This window comes from Rhinolophus sinicus, chromosome 3 (assembly GCF_057876585.1).
Source record: "Rhinolophus sinicus isolate RSI-liver-muscle chromosome 3, RSI-T2T, whole genome shotgun sequence".
Lineage (NCBI taxonomy): Eukaryota > Metazoa > Chordata > Mammalia > Chiroptera > Rhinolophidae > Rhinolophus > Rhinolophus sinicus.
Window position 1 is genome coordinate 88,524,568 of NC_142503.1, and position 25,277 is coordinate 88,549,844.

At 35.0% G+C, this 25,277-nt stretch overlaps 1 protein-coding gene across 3 annotated transcripts in view; it reads left to right on the top strand.

Annotated features, from left to right (window-relative positions):
- SLC12A2 (solute carrier family 12 member 2) overlaps window positions 1-16,246 on the top strand; it is an 83,636-nt gene extending 67,390 nt beyond the window's left edge. Inside the window, exons 20-27 of one of the 3 annotated variants that reach the window (XM_019732390.3) lie at window positions 3,178-3,303; window positions 6,085-6,132; window positions 7,538-7,660; window positions 9,854-9,965; window positions 11,728-11,814; window positions 13,684-13,819; window positions 14,097-14,164; window positions 15,435-16,246. In XM_019732390.3, the coding sequence (XP_019587949.2) occupies window positions 3,178-3,303; window positions 6,085-6,132; window positions 7,538-7,660; window positions 9,854-9,965; window positions 11,728-11,814; window positions 13,684-13,819; window positions 14,097-14,164; window positions 15,435-15,570 (836 nt within the window). In that variant the 3' untranslated portion in view covers window positions 15,571-16,246. Of the gene's footprint in view, window positions 1-3,177; window positions 3,304-6,084; window positions 6,133-6,559; window positions 6,624-7,537; window positions 7,663-9,853; window positions 9,966-11,727; window positions 11,815-13,683; window positions 13,820-14,096; window positions 14,165-15,434 lie in introns of those variants that run through there. The other 2 variants (XM_019732391.3, XM_019732392.3) reach the window with 2 other exon arrangements.
- Window positions 16,247-25,277: the final 9,031 nt, after the last annotated feature.

Consider the following 25,277-nt stretch of genomic DNA (forward strand, 5'->3'; position numbering starts at 1 on the left):
ACGTAACGAGCACCATGATCAAGATACAGCACCCGAGTGCCCCTACCCCTTATGGCCTTCAGCGTACTCTTCCCCTGCCGACCCCCATCACTAGCCGCACACCACTCATCTCTTCTCCAACTATAGCAGTTTTAAAGCATTAAAAATAACACATTTTTTTTAAAAGTGAAGATTAAAATCAATTATAATTTACCTACTACTTTTGCCAACTTTTAGAAAAATGATGGAAAATTCCACATCCTCTAATGATTTCATGGTAGTTTAAAAAATATTCTAAGCTCTAAGAAAATTTGCATACCTAATGTTTTCCCCTTATCAATTAATTAACCGAATGATCAAAATTAGCTAAGCCTAATTAGCTGAGAGGCATATAATGAACTTTTGTCATCTGTTTATATATTTAAACTGTTTTAATCCTCCCACTCCCCTCACCATTTTGTGCAGTTCTGAAAGGAATGTCTTTACCCATGTAACAAAAGTATGGCTTGCTGAAAACGAATTTTCTTACTCTGGAGTAGGCCTTGCAAAATACCTGTTTCATTCTCTCTTGCTCTAATAGTGATTTAGGTTTAGGGTACTTGTTAACTCTGCATAATTATTGGTAGTGTTTTCTTTCACTCAAAAATATCACAGCTTGGCTAATAAATTATATAGTTCTGTAATTTACTGAGATTTGAACGTGATTGGAACTTGAAGAAAATACTTTCATGTATTTATAATCATTATGAAAATTGTTTTGAAATCCTTGTTATTCATCATTAGGTTTGGAGACAGGGATTTGGTTTAGCACAGGAATCAAGACTACAGGCTTTGGAGTCAGATGTGCATTAAAAATCTCAGCTTTTTCTCTTAGTAGTTTTATAGCCTGGGGAAATTTGCTGACTTCCAACCCTCAGTTTCATCATCTGTTAAAACATAATTACTTCATAGGGTTGTTTTTGAAAGAATTGTTTTTTCAGTTACAGTTGACATTTAATATTATATTAGTTTCAGGTGTACAGCATGGTGGTTAGACATTTGTATAGCTTACAGTGATCCCCCGAAAAATCTAGTACCGCCATGACACTATACAGTTATTACAATATTACTGACTACGTTCCCTATGCTGTACTTTACATTCCCATGACTGTTTTGTAACAGCCAGTTTGTACTTCTTAATCCCTTCACCTTTTTCATCCAAGCCCCCAGGTCCCCCTCCCACCTGGAAACCATCAGTTTCTTCTCTGTATCTATGAGTCTGTTTCTTTTTTGTTCATTTATTTTGTTTTTCAGATTCCACATATAAGTGAGATCATGTGGTATTTGTCTTTCTCAGTCTGACTTATTTCACTTAGCATAATACCCTCTAGGTACATCCATATTATTATTGCAAATGGTAAGATTTCATTCTTTTTTATGGCAGAGTAATACTCCATTGTATAAACGCACCACAGTTTCTTTATCCAATCATCTATTGATGGGTATTTCGGTTGTTTCCATATCTTAGCTATTGTGAATAGCACTGAAATAAACATAGGGATACATACTTTTTTTTTCAATTTAGTGTTTTGGATAAATACTCAGGAGTGGAACTGCTGGGTCATAATGTAGTTCTACTTTTAATATTTTGAGGAACCTCCAGACTGCTTTCCATTGTGGCTGCACCAATCTGCAATCTCACCAACAGTGCACAAGAGTTCCCTTTTCTCCATGTCCTCACCAGCACTTGTTTGTTGATTTATTGATAATAGTCATTCTGACAGGAGTGAGGTGGTATCTTGTGATTTTTATTTGCATTTCTCTGATGATTAGTGAGGTTGAACATCTTTTCATATGTCTATTGTCCACCTGTATGTCCTCTTTGGAGAAATGTCTGTTCAGGTCCTCTGCCACTTTTAATTGGAATGTTTGTCTTTTTGGTGTTAAGTTATATGAGTTCCTATATATTTTGGGTATTAACCCCTTTTCTTATGTATCTTTGGCAAATATCTTCTCCCATTCGGTAGACTGTCTTTTTGTTTTGTTGATGGTTTCCTTCGCTGTGAAAAACTTTTTAGTTTGATGTAGTCCCATTTGTTAGTTTTTTCTTTTGTTTCCCTTCCCTGACGAGATATATCAGTAAAAATATTACTAAGGGTAATGTCTGGAAGTTTCCTGCCTGTTTTCTTCCAGGAGTTTTATGGTTTCAAGTCTTACATTTAAGTCTTTAATCCATTTTGAGTTTATTCTTGTATATGGTATAAGAAAGTGGTCTAATTTCATTTTTTTTGCATGTATCTATCCAGTTTTCACAACACCATTTCTTGAAGAGACTGTCTTTACCCCACTATAAAGTCTTGCCTCCTTTGTCATAGATTAGTTGACCATGGAGGCATGGGTTTATTTCTGGGCTCTCTGTTCTTTTGATCTATGTGTCTGTTTTTATGCCAGTATCATGCTGCTTTGATTACTGTAGTCTTGTAGTGTAGTTTGATATCAGGTAGTGTGATACATCCAGCTTTGTTCTTCTTTCTCAAGATTGCTGTGGCTGTTAGGGGTCTTCTATAGTTCCATATACATTTTAGGATTAATTGTTCTATCACATATTTTCTATTGTTATTTCTCTTAAAACACAAATTAGTGATCAGGATTAAGAATAGATGATCAATTTCTTATTATGTTTGTCTTTATAGTAAATGTTTTTATGGTGGAAGTTACATGTGTACTAATTCTTTCCCAAAAGATGGAAGAAGAAATGGTACTTTTACCATGAGCTTAGAAAAGGTCTCTGTCACCTAGTTTTGGCTCTGTAGTCATGGCTATAATTTTTCAGTGTTGTCTGTCATCGTACGTGTATATGAACATTTGTCACATTTTACATTTTTTTACATATGTAAATGACTTTGAGAGTAGAGTTGATTCACATGTCATACATCATTCCCTTGTCTACCAGATTCTTTGTTTCATGAATCTCACTCATTACCGATTGCCCAGCACATAATTCAAATGCTTGACACTTAGTTGTGGCTCAACATATTTAAGTGAATAGTCATTTCAAAACAGATTATCATATTTGTTTGCACAAGAAATCATTTAATATAAACTTATTTCATAATAAACTTTGCTTAGAATTGCCATTTAATTGATTTATGCCATGATGCTTTCTTTAATCGTTAATGTAAGATTTAGATAATATTTTGAATACTTTCATATCTACAGAAGAATTACTGTCATCACAAGAGAAATCTCCTGGTATGAAGGATGTGGTACTAAGTATGGAGTATAGTAAGAAATCAGATTTAGATACTTCCAAACCATCTGGTGAAAAACCTGTTACACATAAAGGTAATTTTTATTCGAACAAGAAATTTTATTGAGGTAATATTTTAATTGGGGGAGAAATGGTTTTTATTATATAATGTAGCTAATAAATTAACCTATTCTCAAACTTGTACTTTTCATTTCTAATTGCTCAGATAAAATTATGGCTTTCAAAAATGGCAAGAAAATGATTACTTATTTTTAAGATATTAAAGTAGATCATAGAACAGAAACCACACCAATTAATTATATACTAATGTTTTCTTGTATGTTTTTATTTATGCTTGCTTTAAATCAAACATTTTAATTTGAACCTTAGGTTAAATATAAACTTGGAAAGAAACATGATACTTTTAGAGCAGTGTGTATATAGGATATGATAGCATTGAAAGGAATGAAGTTTATATAATTAATTTACGTAATTTTTTGGTTCAAGTCAAGATACTTAAATACTAGGGGTTTTGTTTATGTGCTAAGATATTCAGGATTTTTTTTACATTTACTATATCTGAAGTTCTTTAGGTAAAACAATGTAATAAGAAATCAAGTGCAATTTTATTTCTCAGTTTAGTCTCTGAAGAAACAAACTATTTGAATTTGATTGCTGAATTATTAGGCCATAATTACAGACATAATACCCCGGTGGCTCATGTGCTTTAAGCCACAAAATGCTTTCCAAATCTTATGAGACTTTCAGGTGCTTTCATCCACAAATCTGTATGTCATGTTTATGAGAAAGAAAGAGGGATGACTTCCAAATCTTACTCTCCCGCCCTCACTCTCCTACCTCTGTTCAGTCTAGTATCTCCATCTGTCCTATTCCCAGCTGACACGCAACGAGAAATCTGCACTGTAAATCATCAAACCATATCATACTTTTGATTCCTGTAAAATAATTGCCATTCTTTTTCTGAAATTGATAACTTGGGACAAATCCCGTCTCTGAGAAAAGTGATCTCTCCTCCATTACTTAGAAGTGTTAATGTTACTTTTTTATTTCTTTCCTCCTCCTTTACCTTGTTTGCCTAGAGTAATGGTAGTGGAGAGCTTAGTTGAGACCCATTTTCCTTTTCAGTTCTTTTCTGGCTTGATTGTAATTTTTTTGTTTCATCTCAAAACTCTAAACTGATTGTGATAATACTATTCTTATGTTCCTGCATTTATTTTTAGTTTACAGTATATGTTCTTTCATTTCCTCTTACTTTTGTTCTTATCCTTTTTTCTTGCCCAAAACAAATCCTTTCTTTACAGAATCTTTTAGGAATAGATAAAACTATGATGAGGTTGGAGGAGAAGTAATAGTTACCAGGCATTTACTTTGTGTCTCCCACGTTGTAGTAGATGTTATCTATACATTAGCTCATTAATGTGTGTCCCAATCTTATGATGTCATTATTTTTATAAAGTAGGAAACTAGACAGTACATTTCTATCTTTTTATTGTAAAAATGTAAATACTTTCAACTTACTTTAAATCATTTTGAAGTATCAATATTTCCTTGACCATATCCAAGCTCTTTGAAATGAAGACAAAATATCCAATTATATTTATAAACGTTTTTATCATCAAAGACCTAATTTATAGGAACAATAATATTTAATACTAAAAAATTAAATGTAATAATTGAAATGGTTTTTGTTCCATAACAGGCATAAGAAATTAGCATTCAAAAGTAGCATTAAATTTATTTTGTGTTTATTTTCTATTTAGCCTGTTATTTTCAAAATTAGCATAGAAACTAGAAAAGTTTATACAATTTTAAAAGTTTTCAGAATTATAGATATTCTGGTGTAGTTATTATAACCATAGATATTTGAGATGTCTGTCTTGATTATTGAGGCATATATATAGTCTATAAGGGAACAAAGAGAGCAAGCACCCTTTGAATACTTACTTTGTGTTAAGCACTGAGCTAAATGCATTAATGCTTGCAGTATAACAGCCTTAAGCGTTAGGTATTGTTCATCCTTTTTACAACTGAGGAAAATGAGGAGTTCAGTCACACAGCCAGAAAAGGGGTTAGTGGGAATATCGGATTGCTGAGAGTCTGGCTGAAGAGCCCACTGCCGTGTATTCGTTCCTGTCCAAGTTGGGCGTTTTATATGCCTTAAACCTTAATAATACAAGCTTACATTAAGAAAAAACACTGAGGTTATGAAAACTTAACCCCAGGAAAATAATTTATAGATATTTAAATGTAAATGGACCAATATATGCATACATACATGCATATACATATACACAAATTGATGTATGTGTAAAAAAATCACTCTTGTATAACCTGGCATTTTGTATAAACCAAAAGACTGATCAAATTCTTCAATATTTCAAGCAGTGATTAACTTTTTACAAATACAAAATACCCATTAAATGCTTCTAAATTTACTTTTCAGTCATTTGCACAGTGATGCATTGGCATGATCAAAGTTTATATATTATCTGCAACATCAATTTTTTACTCTCATATTTCTACTCTGTAAGCCATAGTTCAACATCTTCAACTGATTTCAAGTATGAAAGTTGGAAAGTTTAAAAATTCTACTGAAGTTTTGGTCAGTTTGTACTGGAATAAAATTTAGGGATGAGTGTTAATCAGTAATCCCTTTGGAGGGGTCTAAAATATGTTTACTTTTTAAAGTCCTGAACACTCAGTGTAGAAAATACCTATCTTCAGTCTTGATTATTTTTCACAGACTGTTTCTTCATACTATGTTTTATTTATAAATGTGCTCTATTTACATTTTAATTATTTTATTAATATAAAGGCAATTAACTTATATTTTGTGTTTTTTAAACATAATCTAGATGAGGAAGAGGATGGCAAGACTCCAACTCAACCACTGTTGAAAAAAGGCAGGCATTTTTCATCATTTTCTTTTAATCCCTTTTTTCATACTGTTAACTCTTAACTCCAACCTTATGATTTTCTTTTTTTACATTAGTTTTTATTTTCATGGTGAGGTGATGTTACAGTTATTTATTAAATGCAGATTAGAAACATTATCATTAGTTCAACTAAAGAGTTAAAGCATTCCAGGAAAAGGTGATATATCAAAGACAAATGCTTTTATATCATCTTAGCATTTCTGAAATATTCAAACCCTGAAAGTCAATATTAATTTTTTAACTTAAACTGCATGGTTTAGATGATAAGTAGAGACACTGAAATAGGTTTATTTGCAGTGTCACTTGCATTCTTTACCATCAGTTGTACCCAGCCAAGTCCTTAATTTTGATACTAATATATTTTTCATTTCAAAAATTACAATATTTCTCACAGTCCTGCTGCGTTTGGGAGATACAGTCATGTCAACGTACATGAATTTTATGAAAAGGAGATAGAGGTGAGAGTTATGGAGCAGTGTGGTTTGGTAGCCATATTATTTCATCATGCAAAATCATTTGTCATGTTTGCGTACGTCATGGCAGCATGAAAAGTGAATGACAGACATTCTGCAGAAGGGATCAGATTTCCTCCTGTGGATTTCTGCTTTTCAAAATTTGGTGTAGGAATTTCATAATAGTCATTTGCTTGCTCACAGAGCCAGTGCTGATTCCCCCCCCCATTCCTGAGAATATAAAAGGGAACTCTCTTGATATATTGTCCAAAGACTTGTATCATATAGGTGCCCTTCCAGGGAGTTCCCATCATCTTTCTGTGGTTCAAAGAAAGATGTGGTTATATGGCTTTAGATTTGGGTGTTACATATTGAGGGGACAAATTTAGGTCAAGATAAGGGAATTTTTTCTTAGACTAAGAGGTTTTGCTGTGATAATTTTGTGATTGTATTGGTATGTCTTCCACTTCCTTCTGTCTTTCATATTATAGATAACATTTTATTTTTAAAAAATTTTTGAGCTTTGAATTATTGAGAATCCAGATTACAAAAGAAATATATTTATGGAATAGGCATAAACTTAATTTGTCCAGTTAGCCCAATATAGCCATTTAGAAATCAAAAGCCAGCAGTCAATTATAATATTCTTGATTGATATTTATGACTCTTTCAGAATGCTTAAAATTGGAAATTAGGCAAGATAATTTGGATGAGTTTAGCTATTGTAAAGATGTATTTATCTGTAACCATTTAAAAAGTATGCTTAAATCATAAACAACTGAAGGTTTATGATGGATGTCATACGCAGCTACCTGCATTATAAGCAATTGAATATATAAAAGTTAGGAAACTAGGAATTCAGCAAAAGGGACTTTAACATTTATCTCCCTCAAATCGTATTTTTCTCCTTAATCCTGTAGAATCCAAAAGCCCTGCTGTGCCTTTAAATGTAGCTGACCAAAAGCTTCTTGAGGCCAGTACACAGTTTCAGAAAAAACAAGGAAAGAAGACTATTGACGTCTGGTGGCTTTTTGATGATGGAGGTAAGGCTGTTTATATTTATATATATATATATATATATATATATATATAATATATATATATATATAATATATAATATATATATGTATTATATATATAATATATTTTTGTAAGATTTTTTTATTGGGGAAGGGGAACAGGACTTTATTGGGGAACAGTGTGTACTTCCAGGACTTTTTTTTTTTCTTTCCCCAAGTCAAGTTGTTGTCCTTTCAATCCTAGTTGTGGAGGGTGCCATTCATCTTCAAGTTGTTGTCCTTTCAGTCTTAGTTGTGGAAGGTGCAGCTCAGCTCCAGGTCCAGTTGCCATTGCTAGTTGCAGGGGGCGCAGCCCACCATGCCTTGCAGGAGTCGAACCAGCAACCTTGTGGTTGAGAGCCCGCGCTCCCTCCAACCAACTGAGCCATCCAGGAGGCAGCTCAGCTCAAGGTGCCGTGTTCAATCTTAGTTGCAGGGGTGGAGCCCACCATCCCTTGCGGGACTCAAGGAATTGAACCGGCAACCTTGTGGTTGAGAGCCCACTGGCCCATGTGGGAATCGAACCGGCAGCCTTTGGAGTTAGGAGCACGGAGCTCTAACCGCCTGAGCCACCAGGCCGGCCCTGTTAATATATTTTTTAACAGTTTTAAATGTACTCAAGTTGTGGGAATACTACTAAGAATTGGCAGATACTCTTCACCAAGAGACAGACCCCATTCCAGTTTTGCCAACGCTCCCAAAAGCAATAGGATTAATTTCAGAATCAGGCATTGCGCTTAGTGGTCACGTCTCTTCATTGTCCTCCAATTTGGGAGTTGCTAGGTCTTTCCGTGAGCTTCATGGTATTAACATTTTTTAAAAATTACAGACCATTTTGTAGACTGTCACGTAAAATTTGGAGTGCCATTTGATGTTGCATCATAATTATTTTCAAGTTAAGTATTTTTGGTAGAAATATCATGGAAGCGATGCTGTTCTCTTCTTCTGTCCATATCTCACCGTGGTATATGATGGTGATTTGTCCCATCACTGGTGAACTGTTGAGTAAGGTGGTTTTCCCCAGGTTTATACACTGAGAGTTACTGGTTTCCCCTTTTATAGTTACAGATATTTGGGGGGTGGGGAGTTACTTTGAGACTATGTCAATATACCATTGTTAATATAACTTTTACCACCACCTTAAGCATCCATTGATATTTCTGCCTGAACTTATTATTGTTGTTATGGTGGATTTGTGGTTGCCAAATGATGATTTTCCAATCCTATAACTTCTTCCTCATTTGTTAGTTGGCATTTAACTACAAGGAAGAGCTTTCTGTTTATTTCTATCTGTGCGGACTCTTGGATTTCTCTTGTATTCACTGGGAAATGCTTTGTCATTCTCATTATTTGTTTTGATATTCAAATTGTCCTGGATTTCCTGTTTAGTCTTTTGTGTCCATTTGTCATGTCCCAATCATTCTTTATTTTCTGATCTAATAAGATGTTCCAGGCTCAGTTTTGTACTTTCCTTACACCAGCCGTTGAATCACCCCTTTATCCAAGGAGCCCTGATTCCTTTTAATAGAGAGTGGTATTGAGAATAAAAGGTCAGGGCATTAGACATGCTTGTTGCTACTGGGGTGTCCTTGCTCCCAGACCCTCTCAGTGGACAGATTTGGAAAATACACGTATACTGGGGGTGCCAAAAAAATGTGTACACATGACTTGTATTCTTCATCTTTTGTTATTGGCATATATCAAGTATTACAATTTTAATAGTTTTTTCCTTTCTTAAAATGTGTATACATTTTTTTTGGCACCCTCTGTATATGTGTGTATGTGTACATGTAAATTGGAAACCACTTCCAGTCTAACACTGAGGGATTCAGGTCCAGCTTCTCCCAATTTATGTTTTCTTATTTATTTTAGTGAGAAACCTGACTCCCATTAGCTTCAATGAATATTCTCAACCTTCCTGTACGTGGCTAATTTCCCAACTCTGCCAGGTCACTGTCCCATTTCACTGCCTTGCTCACATGGGCCCTGGCTCATTGGGCTTCCCTCTTAGTTCAGCCCTGCCTATGGCTTTATGACTGAATCCTGAAAGGACAGAAAGAAAAAATTTGTTTTATATTGAGATGTAGTAAGCATGTTTTTAGAGACTAAATTGAATTAAAAGTTGTTAATTGAAAAATCAGCATTTAGTAAATGATTTGTTGTATTTTCATGATTCAGGTTTGACCTTATTGATACCTTATCTTCTGACTACCAAGAAAAAGTGGAAAGATTGTAAGATCAGAGTATTCATTGGTGGAAAAATAAACAGAATAGACCATGATCGGAGAGCGTAAGTCTACTTTAAATTGAAGGGCATTTAACTAGTAGTACTTTGCTATTACAATATAGATTCGATAGGATAAAAATTAGGCAATCCATAAAATGTCAGTCATGTGTTCTGTTCTATACTAAAGCTGAAAATTGTAAAGACATAAAACCTTATTGTCTTGAATTTAGCCTTTATGTTTAAGTTGTAAATATTTAGTTTTACTGATAATGTAATAATTTATAATATATTGACATTTTGAAAGTTTTTATTAAATACGGTATTAAAGTGTTAAGCAGTTTTTTTTCTTTTAAATCAGGGGAGAAAGTGCATATTCATATATGGGATACATTTTGTAGACTTCTAGACAACAGAAATGCAGGATGCCATTGTCATTCATTCTCTTTGTCTGTATTGTCACAATTCTAGGTTTGGTTTCAGTGCTTCTCTAAGTACCCTGTGTCTTGTGTCTGACCTTTTCAACATATATTGTACACATTGCTCCCACCTTCATGTTTGGAAAGCATAGCTTGATCATGATTCCTCTGCCCAAAATACCTTTAACTTCTTCTCTGTTATATACCATAGAAAGTCTATGCCAAAATGTGACAAGGCCCTTTACAACGTCTTCCTGTTCTCTTTCTGTTTTTATCTCCTGTTCCCCCCCCCATATTCCTTATACTGTAATTTACATTTTCTCCACCTGCCTTAAACTTGCATGTGATTTCAGACTTCTACTCCTTTGTCTACTCCCCTCTCTCTGCTATAAATAGCTCTTTACTGCCTCCCTTCTCTGTTAAAATACTCCATTCTTTTAAAGACCAGAATGGATGTCACCTTCTTCATAATGCCTTCCCTAATTTTTTTCCCCTTGTCCTCCCCAGTTGTTACATTTCCTTTCTAAATCATGATACCACTCACCACATTCTGGGGCTAAAATTTGAGTTTCGTGGGCCCTAGAACACATGGCAGGCACCTAGTAGATTTATACCAGAATTCAACTAGGTGTTTATTCATTTCAAATAGTGAATTATGCAAGAAATAGTAGAAATAATGTAAAAGTTAAACCTGTTGCTCATCTGTTTTCCAATATCTTAATTTAGAAAACTTATTTTATTAAAAATGAAATCTTGTTGTTAATTGCTTTTCCTGTTTGTATGTTTCAGCTTTCCTATTGTCACCAAGGCTTTCTTGCCAGCTATGCCTCCATAAAAGTATTTATTTACTGAAATATCAGAGACTTGTTGGGGCTCCTTACCCATGCCTGTCCAAGTCCTCCCCACCCCGCAGAAAAAGGCTGTGGACTTAATCTATGCCATCACTTACAGCTTCAGTTTGGCCCAAAAAGTTACATGTGGGCCTTGAGATATGCATTCTTCATGGATGAAAAATAATCCACAATTAATTAAACAAATAACTATTTACTAGTTTTTACTGAAGTCCATGTACTTAATAATATAATTTGACTAAAATTAACTTTAAAGAAACTAGTTGCCATTTAAATTTCATTATTAATGTCTTCTCTGTCCATTCATTATTGGATACTAAGGAGAGATTCAGAGAAAATAAAAGAATATAACAGAATTCTCTACTCAGGGAATTTAGACCTCTATTTTGTGCATATACTGTGTGAATTAATTCAGATGGACTTTGTTTAGCACCTAATAGACTTCATAAATCATGCTTTTCAGATACATAAATCAGGTACACAGACGCAGCCCTAAATAGAATAAAAATACTTGTACACAGCCTTCACGTATCTCAGTGCTATTAATTTTTGTTCTAGGATGGCTACTTTGCTTAGCAAGTTCCGGATAGACTTCTCTGATATCATGGTCCTGGGAGATATTAATACTAAACCAAAGAAAGAAAAGTAAGTAATTGAATAAGTTGCTTTGTACAAATTTCTGCACCTTTTATAGATAACCTACCCAGACACTTCAGTAACAGATCATTCAACTTAAATTATCGGGAGGTTTTGCCTGCTGTTAATTACATGTGAAGTCAGCTTTTTAAATCTAGCACAGATAGTTGGCACGCCTATAGCAGATATCGAAGCGCTTTCAATTTTCAAAGAATTCAATTACTGTTTATAAGTAATTTCTGAAAATCATAATGCCACAGAAACTCCACGTGGTTCTTTAAAGTTCCATTGTTTATGACCACTCAATCCCTACTCCACATCTGAATTACTTTACACTCTTTTGTTTTATTACTAAAATAGGAGAATCTAAGAATTTACTTATAATAGTTACATTCACAGTTCTCAACAGTCAAAAGTAGACTTGTGGAATATTCTATCTGAAAATAATATATAGTGGTTGTTACAATTATATGTATATTACCAGACAGAATTTTAATTATTCTCAGATAAATGTTGAATAAATGATGATGCTGGTATAAAGAATTCATTTTAAATAGAAAATAATAAGGAATACCTTTGTAAGGTTGTAATCAGGGAGAGATTTGTATGAGACTTCATACTCAAAAATGGGTGTCACATGTCCCATTCTAATGTATGTGTGGAGGCTTCCCCACACCAACAAGCAATTCTTGAACACCAGCAAGGTGTCTGAGAATTCAACTCAGGACATTGTCTACCCAGAGATAGAATCAGATTGCACAGCTTAAAGGGCTCAGTCCCACAAGAATTGCCCTCCACTTTAGATGCCAGTCACAAGCCTACGTTGTTACCTGTACTTCTGACCAAGTGGCTATAAATCAGTGGTTCTCACAACCCCCTCCTCGTGTTCAATTAATTTACTAGAACAGTCACTAGATTGCCGATTTCTTACAATGGATATTAAAGGATACAAATCAATAGCCAGATGAAGGGATACATAGGACGAGGTCCCCAAGCAAGGAACTTCTGGCCTCGTGGAGCTTGGGGCCTGGCAAGGTGGTACATGGAAACATTCTGGTTCCCCAAAATGGAAGCTCTCCAAAAAGGAGGGAAAGGAACCCATGAGCTGTCCTCCTGGGTCTTTATGGAGGCTTCATTGTATAGTCATGATTGCCTAAGTCATTGGCAATTGAACTCCATCCCCAGCCACTTCCCTGTCCCAGTAGGTTGTGGATGGGGGCTGCAACTGAAAGTTCCAAATCTCTAATCACAAGGTGGGTTCTCCTGGCAACCAGCTCCCACCCTTGTTATCCAAAAGGTACCTCATTAATATAACAAAACACCTTTATCACTTTCAACACAGGAGATTCCAAGGGTTTTGGGAGCTGTGAGCCAGGAACTGTGTATGAAGACCAAATGTCATAAATCACAGTATTGCATTGCTGAAAAATGCTTTTTGCATTCATGGAAGAGTAGAATGTTCTAATTCATGTTCTTTTAGTATCTTTTGTCCTATTAAGTATCTCTGGATCTAGAGATTAATTCTGCATCTTCTTAAATGTTTAGTATTTGCCCTTTCCTCCCTTCAAGATGCTGTAATCTTATACTACTTTTATTTAGTGGTCCTAGAACTGGGTTATCCTTTGATAAAGGATTAACATAGTTTCACTTATTGCTCACAGGAATCATTCTGGCTGTTGTGAAAATTTACTTAAGTTGAGGGGGGTGGGCATAGGAGCAGGGGTAGATACAGAGAGATCACAGTATTTAGAGTATGGAGGGGAGTATGGTAGATGGAAAATACTAACTTTTCAAGTTATAATTTAGCGTTTATAGATCTTATTGTTAAGTAATTCAAAATAAAGATAATTATCTGTACTCTTTCTATTTTTTTTTAAGTATTGTAGCTTTTGATGAAATGATTGAGCCATACAGACTTCATGAAGATGATAAAGAACAAGATATTGCAGATAAAATGAAAGAAGATGAACCATGGCGAATAACAGATAATGAGCTTGAACTTTATAAGACCAAGGTATTCTTTTCATTAACCTTCCATGTGATTTTTTAAATACTTAAGATATAAGTAAGTATCAAGAGCTGCAATTTGTTATGGGGGTAACCAGTTGTGTAAATTAAATCTACTTTAAGTTGGATTTATACATGGACAGTGTAAAGAATTAATTTTCTTAAATTAGGGAACAGACTTTTATTACACCAAAATTATTTTGGTTTCTCTCTGTCTACTTATAGTTTTATGAAACACTAGATATTCAAATGGTCTAGGAGTGACTTTGTCCGTTTCATTTCAGACACATCGGCAGATCAGGTTAAATGAATTATTAAAGGAACATTCAAGCACAGCTAATATCATTGTCATGTAAGTAATACTTGTACTAAGATTTTCGTAGGTATTCACTTTATGATAATGCAATTAGGATTGATTCATATGCCAAGTACATATCTATTTAACAGCCATAATGAATTAGTAGTTGAAAGGAGGAAAATAACTAACTTTAAAATATACTTTAAGCATATGGAAGAATCGTTGAAAGTAGGGGGAAGGAAAAACAAAAATCTTAAGCTTATGTGAATGTTTTTTTATCGTAACAGTTTATTCTGGAATTTTTCCTTTATCCTTATCCCCACCTTTTAAAATTATTTTTAGCTTTGGAAACACTGTAGCCTAGCCATGAAGCATGTGTGGGGTACAAGGGTCCAAAGTTAAAATATGGACCCCAGGCAGCTTCCTCGTAGAAATAACCCCATAAAGTCACCTGGAGGATTAAATTTAAAAAATGGCTCCTGTCTGTAGCCCACCCCATGTTCCCACACACAAACTTTCCATACAGACACACCGTCCCTGCATTGAGTGTAGATGCTGATGCTCACTCTGGCTTTTCCTCTACTGACCCAGCTTAGCTAGGTGTTACTTGAACCCAAATTTTCTCAGTCCTGGAGCCTGCGTTCCTAAGTAGGTAAGGAAAACTCATGCCTTCAATAACATGCCAAAATGAACACAAAGACTTGTTATTTTAATTAGCAATAAACATTTAATACACCAGAAAATTTCAAATTTTGCTGATGATCAAGTACCTATAATGGAAAATGCTAAAACAGAAATTTAGAAATACTCTATAGAGCAATTGGTCCCTACTACCAGTATCTACAAATAGAAATGAAAGCCCACAGAGGTGAGAAGAAAAAATTAATATGTAGAATTAATTATGTTTGAATTTCATTTATCCGTATATCCACTTTCTAAGTTTATCCAAGTTTTCACTTTCTAAATTCAGATGGAAACTTTATTTTCTCCTAAAAGAATTCCATACTTATTGATGAAGGGGAAATCTGGGGTTTAGTGTTAGGTACCAAATGTGTTATGGTTTATAGAAATATTTATTTGCTATTCTTATGAAGAAATATTTTAAAATCTTGTTCAAACTTAAAAAAATAAAAAGAGAAATAGTGTTATGGCAGTATAGTAGTAGTTGCTATACTATAGGCAGAATTTCCCCGCACTTAAGAATATTCTGCAACTGTAATAATTTTTAGTTACTGTTGTTCTGACTTAATTTATAATTTTTATTACCTATTGTTCTTCTCAACTTAAATGCATTGCTTCCTTTCCTTTCTCCTTTTGATACCAGGAGTCTCCCAGTTGCAAGAAAAGGTGCTGTGTCTAGCGCTCTCTATATGGCATGGTTAGAAGTGCTCTCTAAGGACCTACCACCAATTCTCCTAGTCCGTGGGAATCATCAGAGCGTCCTTACCTTCTATTCTTAAATGTGCTACACAGTGGACAGCTCTTCAGATGGTACTTCAGTGCCTCGTGAAGTAACTGAAATCTTCAGCGACACGTTAACATCACAATGGCGAACTGTGACTTTTCTCTCACTATTTCATTAATTTGAAAGCACACCGGAAGTTGCTCCATTGGTCTGTGCATGGAGACTTCAGTTTTAGTCAATAATGTATCTCAATCTTAATGATTCCTTGTTGGACTGAAGCTCATGAGCGTCAGGTTTTCCTTTGCTACTTGAATAGCAATAAAAGTGTGTTATTTTTTGATTGATGAAAGGAGTACAAAAAGCCTTTAGCCTTGAGGTGCCTTCTGAAAAATAACCAAATTTCATTCATATATGCTCTTTTATAAATTTATAGAATGTCAAACTTTGCCTTCAGCTATTTTTATTTCTAGTCTCTTTCACCTTAAAATAAAATGGACACTGCTTTTCTTCCATTGACCAATTAGTGTTGAGTACTGTATGTTTTCTATGATTTTTGTAAAGGTATATGTTAGATATTAAAGGTGAGAATTAGGGCAAGTTAATGAAAAATGAAAAAAAAAAAAAAAATGGGAACCAAAAAGTGACCCCCAGTTTAGGTTCGTATGAGTATGTATAAATGTAGCTCTAGGGAAAAAGGCCCAATAAACCTTGTTGTTGTTGTTGTTAAACTTCTCAGTGGCTCTTTTTATCTTTATTTGATTATTTCTTGAAACCTTAGTGAATGTTGAAGATTTATCCAGTACGTCTGTATACCATGCTGAAAAAACATATATTGCCATTCTTTAATGGCAAAACTCATTAAGATCATTTATATTTATTAGAAGAGAGATCTGTCCTAAGTTAAGAGTTTTCCTCAAATCTGAGGGACTTTTAAGAAATGCTAAAAAAAATTTTTTGGAGGAAAATTAGACAAAGCTATGCCATTTCATAGAATATTTCAATAAACACTACATGGAATTTCACTATATTCTTTTTAAATCATTAAAATAATATCTCATCAAATGGTTAAATGGACCACTGGTTTCTCAGTGAAATGTTTTTAGGCTTAATTCATTCAGTTGTCAAGTACGCTTAGTCTTAATTAATATACTCAGGTTTGAACAGATTATTCTGAACATTTAAATTTAATCCATTCTTAATACTTTAAGACTTTTGTGTTAAGAAAAACTGCCACTTTATGCTTTTGAAATGTCTGTTTTGACATCATCGTCTACTAGTACAAATTTGACAGTGCATATGTACTGTTACTACAAGCTTTATATAGTTATTAATGTGAAGTTTTTCATTTTTTATTCAAGGAAGGATTTCCTAAAAACATTTCAAGGGATATACATCTACATATCTGTGTGTGTATATGTATATGTGTATGTGTATACATTCACAGATGCATGTGTATATATACAGAGGGTGCCAAAAACATGTATACACATTTTAAGAAAGGAAAAAATTATTAAAATTGTAATACTCAATATTTACCAATAACAAAAGATGACTATAAGTCATGTATATACATTTTTTTGGCACCCCTGGTATATAATGACATTTATGTTGCTGGTTTTGCATTTTACCGTGTTTCCCCGAAAATAAGACCTAGAAATAAGACCGGGTCTCATATTAATTTTTGTTCCAAAAGACGCATTAGAGCTGATTGTCCAGCTAGGTCTTATTTTTGGGGAAACACAGTAACTGATCAAGACTCATTAAAGTTTTTTTGTTTTAGAAAACATAAGTTCAAAATTAGATGGAAAGCTACAGGTTTCCTGGAGAACAAGGGTGTTCATTTGAAGAGCATGTAACATAAAGCAGTTATCCAGTTAGAAAATGGGGAACATTTTATCTAAAGTGCTGTTCAGTGGGTTCCTTGGTATGTTTCAGTGGTAAAGAATTTAGGCAGGTTTTCATGAATCATGATAGAAAGCTATAAAATTACTACTGTTGTCAATAGTGCAGTATTTTTGCTGCAGGAGTATGAACTAAATATAAATATGGAGACCTGATAATAATTTTGAATTCAGAATAATGAAACAATTTTTTTGTTAACGTTTTCCTACATTATAATTCACAGCATTGTCCATTTATTGCAGGTTTTGTAGTGTTTTGGGGTAAAGACAGTAGAAATGTCACATTTTCAATAAACAATATCATGTTTGAACTTTTAAAATGAATAATAGGGCATGAACTGAGTGCTGCTATATTGAAATGTGCACAGGTACACTTACTTTTTTTTAAGTTTTTCCCATTCAGGAAAACAATGTGATCTGTACTGCAGGAACCAAATGTCATGCATCATACATATGTGTATAAAGTACATAAAATATATCTAAATATGCATAATGGGGGGAGGGTAATATTGTCTGTGAAATAATGTATGAAGCTTTTCACTTTAAAAAAATGTATTACTTTTACTTAACGCTAGACACCAGCTCAAAATTTTCAAGGTTATTGTAGTGCTTTAATAAATTTAAATAATTCTTAGAGATGCTAGCTTGTGTTGAAGCTATTCTCTATTTTATTTATGCTGAATTTAATTATTTTAATGCCAATTTTTCCCTAAATCATTGGTGATAACTTGGAAACAAATAATTATGCAATGACATTTGACAGTTCATTATTCATATAGGTAAAAATTAAGTGGGTTTAGAGAAAATGGTGGTGTTAAGCTGATTATAAATGGTTGATTAAATCAAATATTTATTTGTTACATTTTTTTCTTTTGTATTTTAGGTTCTTTTACATTCTTTTTATATGCTTTCTGACATTACGTATTTTTAAAGACTATGGAAATAATTTAAAGATTTGAGCTCTGGTGGCTGTTTACTAAGTTTGAAAATGTAATATTTTGATAATACTGTACTATAACTGTCACACAAATGCTTTTCTAATGTTTTAACATTGAGTATTGCAGTTGCTGCTTTGTACAGAGGTTAACTGCAATAAAGGAAGTGGATTCATTAAAACTATTTAATGTCTACTCATTTTATCTCTTTTATAAATCTATGTCAACTTTGTGACTTAACCTCATATACATAATTTATTAATGTGTGAGGGTTTTTTTGGTTTTGTTTTTTTTACATTTTTTTTTTTTAGTTTCAGGTACACAAGACAAAGTAATACTTAGACGTTTATCACTTATATCCCTCACACTGTGAACCCCCCGCCCCCATCCACTATCCCTCTGACATCGCACAGAGCCATTACATTTCCAGATGTGTGAGTTTTTTTAATGGCTTTCACCTTAATGATTTCGCTTTTTAAATTCTGCGTTATCTACCTTTGGGCCAAATCATGCATTTATGAATGAGGAAGCTAGAAGATTAAATGTCCCTGAATATAATCTGATTCTGTTCCTAAAATTTTTGGCTAAGCTGATTTACAATTTTACAAAGCATTTTCACTTTCTCATTTGAATATTATATAGGTGTGTTATATATATATACAGACAGCTACCGTGTTTCCCCGAAAATAAGACCTAGCCGGACAATCAGCTCTAATGCGTCTTTTGGAGCAAAAATTAATGTAAGACCAAGTCTTATTTTACTATAATATAAGACCGGGTCTTATATAAGACCCGGTCTTATATTAATTTTTGCTCCAGAAGACACATTAGAGCTGATTGCCCAGCTGAGTCTTATTTTTAGGGAAACAGAGTATCCCACTTTTATGAAAGTAGCATGGAGCAGTGTAGGGAGTTCCCCAAGATCATGTGGTAAATCAAGGAAGGATGTTGGCTTAGAGCCCAAGTCTTTAAACGTCAGGGATGTCTCCTACCCATTTGCTGTTGCATGGGCCATATCTTAGAGGATGGGCTAGATTGGTCATTTCCAAACTTTCTATACAGTTAGAAGAATACAGATTAAAGTCTGCTTTAATAGATCTGAAACAAAATATATGTGTCCATTGTATGATCTTTGCTTCATGCTCATTCTCCAGTAAGCTATTTTTCAGGCCAGTTCACTCACTGCTTTGGGGAGTTAAAGAGAATTCAAAGGCAACTCTGGCATTTCGTAATATTAGAGCATCCAACAGTTTTCCAAATGGAAATGTATTATAACTCATCTTTGAGCCCGCAGGATTTTTTCGGTCAATCACCAGGAAGACAAATGCATTTGATATGCTTCTGTCTGTTATCATCAGGATGTTTGTAGGGTCAGAGCAAATTGTTGGTAGTTTAACTGTTTGAATAAATATGTCACAAGCCCTAGGATATATTCATCAGAAAGTACTGTTTAATTTAGCTAGCTTGGATCATCGATACACAAAATGTGTTGGTGAGTTAACCAATTTGAATCTATTTTTTGTAGATTATGAAAATACCTAAAGATCTAAGTCTCATGGCTCCACAGAATTTGGAGGCAGTGGTTGTAGACATGTTTCACGTGTGTGACAGGCATTTCGTTTCAGATAGGCTGCTAAATGGTAGCATTCAGAACTTCAGCCCATTTTCCCCCCTTGAAACTACCATTGAATTTTGTTAGACAAAGTAAGAGTTAGAAACTATTTTTTAGGGGAAATGTGAAGGCCTCTGACTTTGTCATCTATTGTGCAGCCTTACTTGTGGCTGCTGTCCTCACAGATCAGGAACCGATTCTCAAAAATGATAGTGTCTTGTCAACTAGTTCCACTCTTCTAGGATATCAATGCAAATTACCAAGATAATTCTGCCCACAGCTACAAATGGAAATAAACTTACTTTTTTGATTCACAGAATAGGATCAGTGATCCATGGATACGCAAAAGCAAAGGACCCTGACTTTGGTACTTGCCAGAATTTCATTAGCATACTGCTGAAGCATTTGGGATGGGAAATTAAGGAGATTTTGTCCTAGAAGTGTTATCCAGTCTAAAGAAGGGAAACAGTTTGCAGGGTAATTTTATATCCAGCTCTTATATTTCTAATAACAGATATTCCAAGAAAAAGTTTTAAAATTAAGACGGCATTGGTTTTGATTTTTATATGGTACACATAAAGGCATATAAGAACTGTAAGATACGATTATACTTGCTCTTTGACATTGTGAATAAAATGAAGCCCCAATTACGCCATTTTTAAAGGAAGTAGTCACAATTTGAAAAGCAGCAAGCTTTAGAAGTTTACTTGAATGACCAATAAGCCACAGGTTGTTTGTATTTCAAGCCCACGTGTTACTAGTTAAATTTAAAAGATGACAGTTTGGGAATGGGGGTGTCAGCAGTAGGATGGAAAGTTATGCTCTAAGAAAAGAGGTTCATAGACTGAAAGATTTGCCTCTTTATGGCTAAAAGTTTTGCTGTCATCCTGGAAAACTGAATTGTGAAGAATGGAAGTCAGTTCTTTTTCTTTCTAAATTTTTAAATCTGTTCATCATAATCGGCATCTCCTATTAGTTACGTGGTACCTATCTCAGAGATACAACCTACAGCTTTCAGCCAATCCATTTCTTGAGCTTTTCCATTAATATTTTGTTTACTGCTTATGAACCTGAGTTTAGCATTGTTGACATAAACTTCATACTTGGGTTTTTAAAAAAAAAAATTGATGGAAAGGAAGCACAGGTGTGTTATTTATTGAAACACTAACTAGAACTGTAGTTTTCATTTGCATTGGAATCACCTGGAGGGTTGGTGAAAACATACTTGATTCCTGCCGGACAATCTCTGTTCTGAGTTCAGTTCCTCCCCTTCACATACGTGTGCACATTACTTCTCAGTATAACCCTCCCTCTATGTTTGCCTTTGTCTTTAACCATCTATGCCTTTTCTACCAAGTTTCTTCCATAGGCTCCTCTCACACTAGCTGTGAATTCTAATAATGATCTCCCAAACTCATCAGTGTTTTCTATTTATATTACTTAGATAGCGGTCAGTGGCAGGAGTAGAACCCTAAGCAACTTAATGGAAAAAGAAAGTCCAGGAAGACAGCTGGGTTCTGGAACTCAAGTTAGTGTAGGCAGGGACTCAGAACTGTGTCATCAGGGCTCTGTCCCTACCTTTCCTTCTCGCTGGTTTCCCTCCCTGGGCTGGATTCGATTCTTCAGGTAAGCTGTCTCCATGCACTGTGCTCAGTGGCGTCTGGAAAAACCATGCTCAGTCCCAGTATTATTAGTTCAGCAACCTCTGTAGTAAAAAAAAAAAAAAATTAAAAACAATAGTATGTTAGCAACAAAAGTAACATTTGTCAGGAGCCATATCCTCTCCTTTAGGGTTGTCCTTGCAGACTGGGGTTTGTGCAGCCCAGGAAATTAGGGAAGGGCCTCAGATCTTGGGTCACTGTGCTAGCTGCTGCTCCAGGTGCTGGGTTGCCCAGGTTCCAGCAATTGATTCAAAGGTGAACAGTTCTGCAGGCCAAACCTGGGCTACCATAACCTTTACTAGGTTCCCAAATCTCTGCAGCTCAATGCTTACTAGCCACTCCCCTCTCCGTCGTCCACCCCAGCCCAATAGCTGCTCAGCCATCCCCAACTCAAAAGCCTGTGTTCAGTTTAGCAGAGTGTTCCTGATCCCCTTGTCTGCAGCAGCTCCATTTGCAGCTCCTCTTGTCGTTTCTCCTTAGGACACTGTCTCTCTCGAACTGACTCCCACACCAGGGGGCAACCTCTACGCAACCGGGAACAAGACCCAGCCTTTATTCTCCTTCCCCTTTCCTTAACAATGGGCCTTCGTGACCCATAGGAAAATGCAGAAAAACTCAGCTAATAGGCTATAGTTCACAGAAGTGTCTGTTTTTCCTCCAGCAACTAGAAATGCAGTAACCACTTAGAAACCCAGTACCAGTCTTCCCTCACCAAAAGAGGCCAAGTACACTTTTTTTTAAAGCAATTGAAAATAATCTGGTTAATTTTTCATATCATGTTGCATTAAATTCCCAGCACCATACCCTGTTACTCTTGAACACCATGCCCAGGCAATGTAAACCAACAAAAGATTTAAGAAGTATACTGCAGGATCAGCTTCTTTGGGGGAAGACAGTAGTACCCAGACTAAAGTGAGAGGGAGCCAGTGGGCATTGGTGGCATGGGTACCAGATAGGAGGGCCTTACAACAGCTCAAGTGAGATGACGGGAGGGAGGGATTGAACCAAGTAAGGAGCAGAAAGAACAGAAAGAAAGTTTAGATGCAGAAAACATTGAGAGAATTAAAAAGCAATAATTTACACTACTCACAAAAATTAAATTCAAATGGATTAAAGACTTAAATATAAAACCTGAAACCATAAAACTCCTAGACGAATAAAGCTCCTTGACATTGGCCTTGGAAATGATTTTTTGGATATGACACCTAAAGCACAAGCAACAAACGCAAAAACAAACAACTGGGATTACATAAAACCAAAAAGCTTCTACACAGCAAAAGAAACCATCAACAAAGTGAAAAGACAACCTTTGGAACAGGAAAAAATATCTGCATACCATATGTCTGATAAGGGGTTAATATCCAAAATATATAAAGAACTCCTATAGCTCAATAGCAAACACACACACACACACACACACACACACACACACACACACACACAAATTACCCAACTGAAAAAAGGGCAAAGGACCTGAATAGACATTTCTCCAAAGAACATACACAAATGGCCAACAGGTACATGAAAATATGCTTGACATCACTAGTCATTAGGGAAATGCAAATTAAAACCACAGTTGAGCTATCACCTCACGCCTCTTAGAATGACCATCATCAAAAGATGCAATAAAGGGGGTGGGCGGATGGCTCAGTTGGTTAGAGCGGGAGCTCTGAACAACAGTGTTGCCAGTTCGATTCCCACATGGGCCAGTGAGCACCCTTCACAACTAGATTGAGGGATGACTGATGGTCCTGGAAAAACACTGTTCCCCAATATTCCCCAATAAAAACAAAAAGGAAGAAAAAATATAATGAAGGCTGGCATGGATGTGAAAAATAGTGAACTCGTGTACTGTCGCAGGGATTATAAATTGGTACAGCTACTATGGAAAATAGTATAGAGGTTCTTCAAAAAACTAAAAATTAACTACCATGTGATAAATCAATTCCACTTATGGGAATATATCCAAAGGAAACTAAAACACTAACTCGGAAAGGTATCTGCATTCCCATGTTCATAGCAGCATTATTTACAATAGCCAGGACATGAAAACAACCTGTGTGTACGATGGATGACTGGATAAAGAAATTGTGTTGTATATATACAATGGAATATTATTTAGCCCTAAAAAGGAAATCCTACCATTTGTGACAACATGGATGGACCTTGAAGGTGTTATGCTAAGTGAAATAAGTCAGAGAACACAATACTGTATGATCTCACTATATGTGGAATTAAAAAAAAACAGAAAAAGATATCAGACTTCTGGTTAGAGAGGTGGGGGGGAGGGGATTGGAGGGAGATGGTCAAAAAGTACGAATTTCCAGTTATAAGATGTAAGTACTAGGACTGTAATGTACACATGATGACTGTAGCTAACACTGATGTATGATATATAGGAAAGTTGTTAAGAGAGTCAATCCCAAGACTTCTCATCACAAGGAGGAAAATTTTTTTTCTTTTCTTTTTATTGTATCTATATGAGAAGATGGATGTTAGGTGAACCTATTGTAATAACACAATATATGTAAATCAAACCATCATGCCATACACCTTACACTTATATGAAAACATGTCAATTATTTCTCAATAAACTCAGGAGAAAAAAAGACAATAAGATGTAATGCGGATAGGAGGAGCCTGGGGGATGAGATGAGGATGACATCAAGGTTTCCGGCTTGGGCCAGGCAGAGATGCTGAGATTGCTGAGGCCGGAAGTTGAGCAGGTTTGAGGGCAGGTGTGCATGTGGGAGGGGGATAAAAGAACCTGTTTAGAATATGAGTTAAAGATACAGTGTCTGGAAACCCAACATGACAACTAGTTATTGAACCACTGAAATAATTTACCAATAAAACCATAGGGACTAGAGCCTTCTTTGGAGACTGTACTTAAATTATGTTCAGTTCAGTTCATGGTTACTGTTTACTTACGCTTTCTATTTCTTGCTGTGTCAGTTATAGTAATCTTTCATTAAATGTTAATTCCTATGCATTGAAATTTTTTAGCAATTAGGTAGAGCATACTTTTATAGTTTCAAATTTTATATACTTAATATATTCTTTTCTTTTTTACATTTTTTTTCTCATTTCTTGATTGGATTTCTTTCTGTTCCCTACATGAGACACATTTTTGGATTTATTTATCACCTCCATTAATTTTCTCAGGTGTCATGGCTGAAGAAACAAATACAGAGAAGCAATGCTTTATGTTTTAATTCTCCCCCTCATGAGATGTGATCTAAATCACATGGAATGTTTTTTTCTCATACTCCCAGAAAAATATATTATAAGATATCAATGTATGGAAATATATTCATCAGTTTACAAAAGACACCACTATCTTGCAAATAGTAGTCTGTAGATAAAGGAAAATGTGTGCTCATATCAACAACAGGTTTAATTGTTTCAAAACATTGGGGAGATCCAAAATGGCAGAGTAGATAAACACTGTGCCTGCTTCCTTCTGTGAACAAATTAAAATTACAATAAATTATAGAACAATCAATCTGGAGAACCATCTGAAGTCTGGCTGAACAGAAGTTTTATAATTAAGGGTACAAAGTAAAAAACACGTCGAGACTGGTAGGAGGGGCAGAGACATGGAACTGGCTAAGCCCAAACCTCCGTGTGGCAGTTGAGAACTGACAGGGATA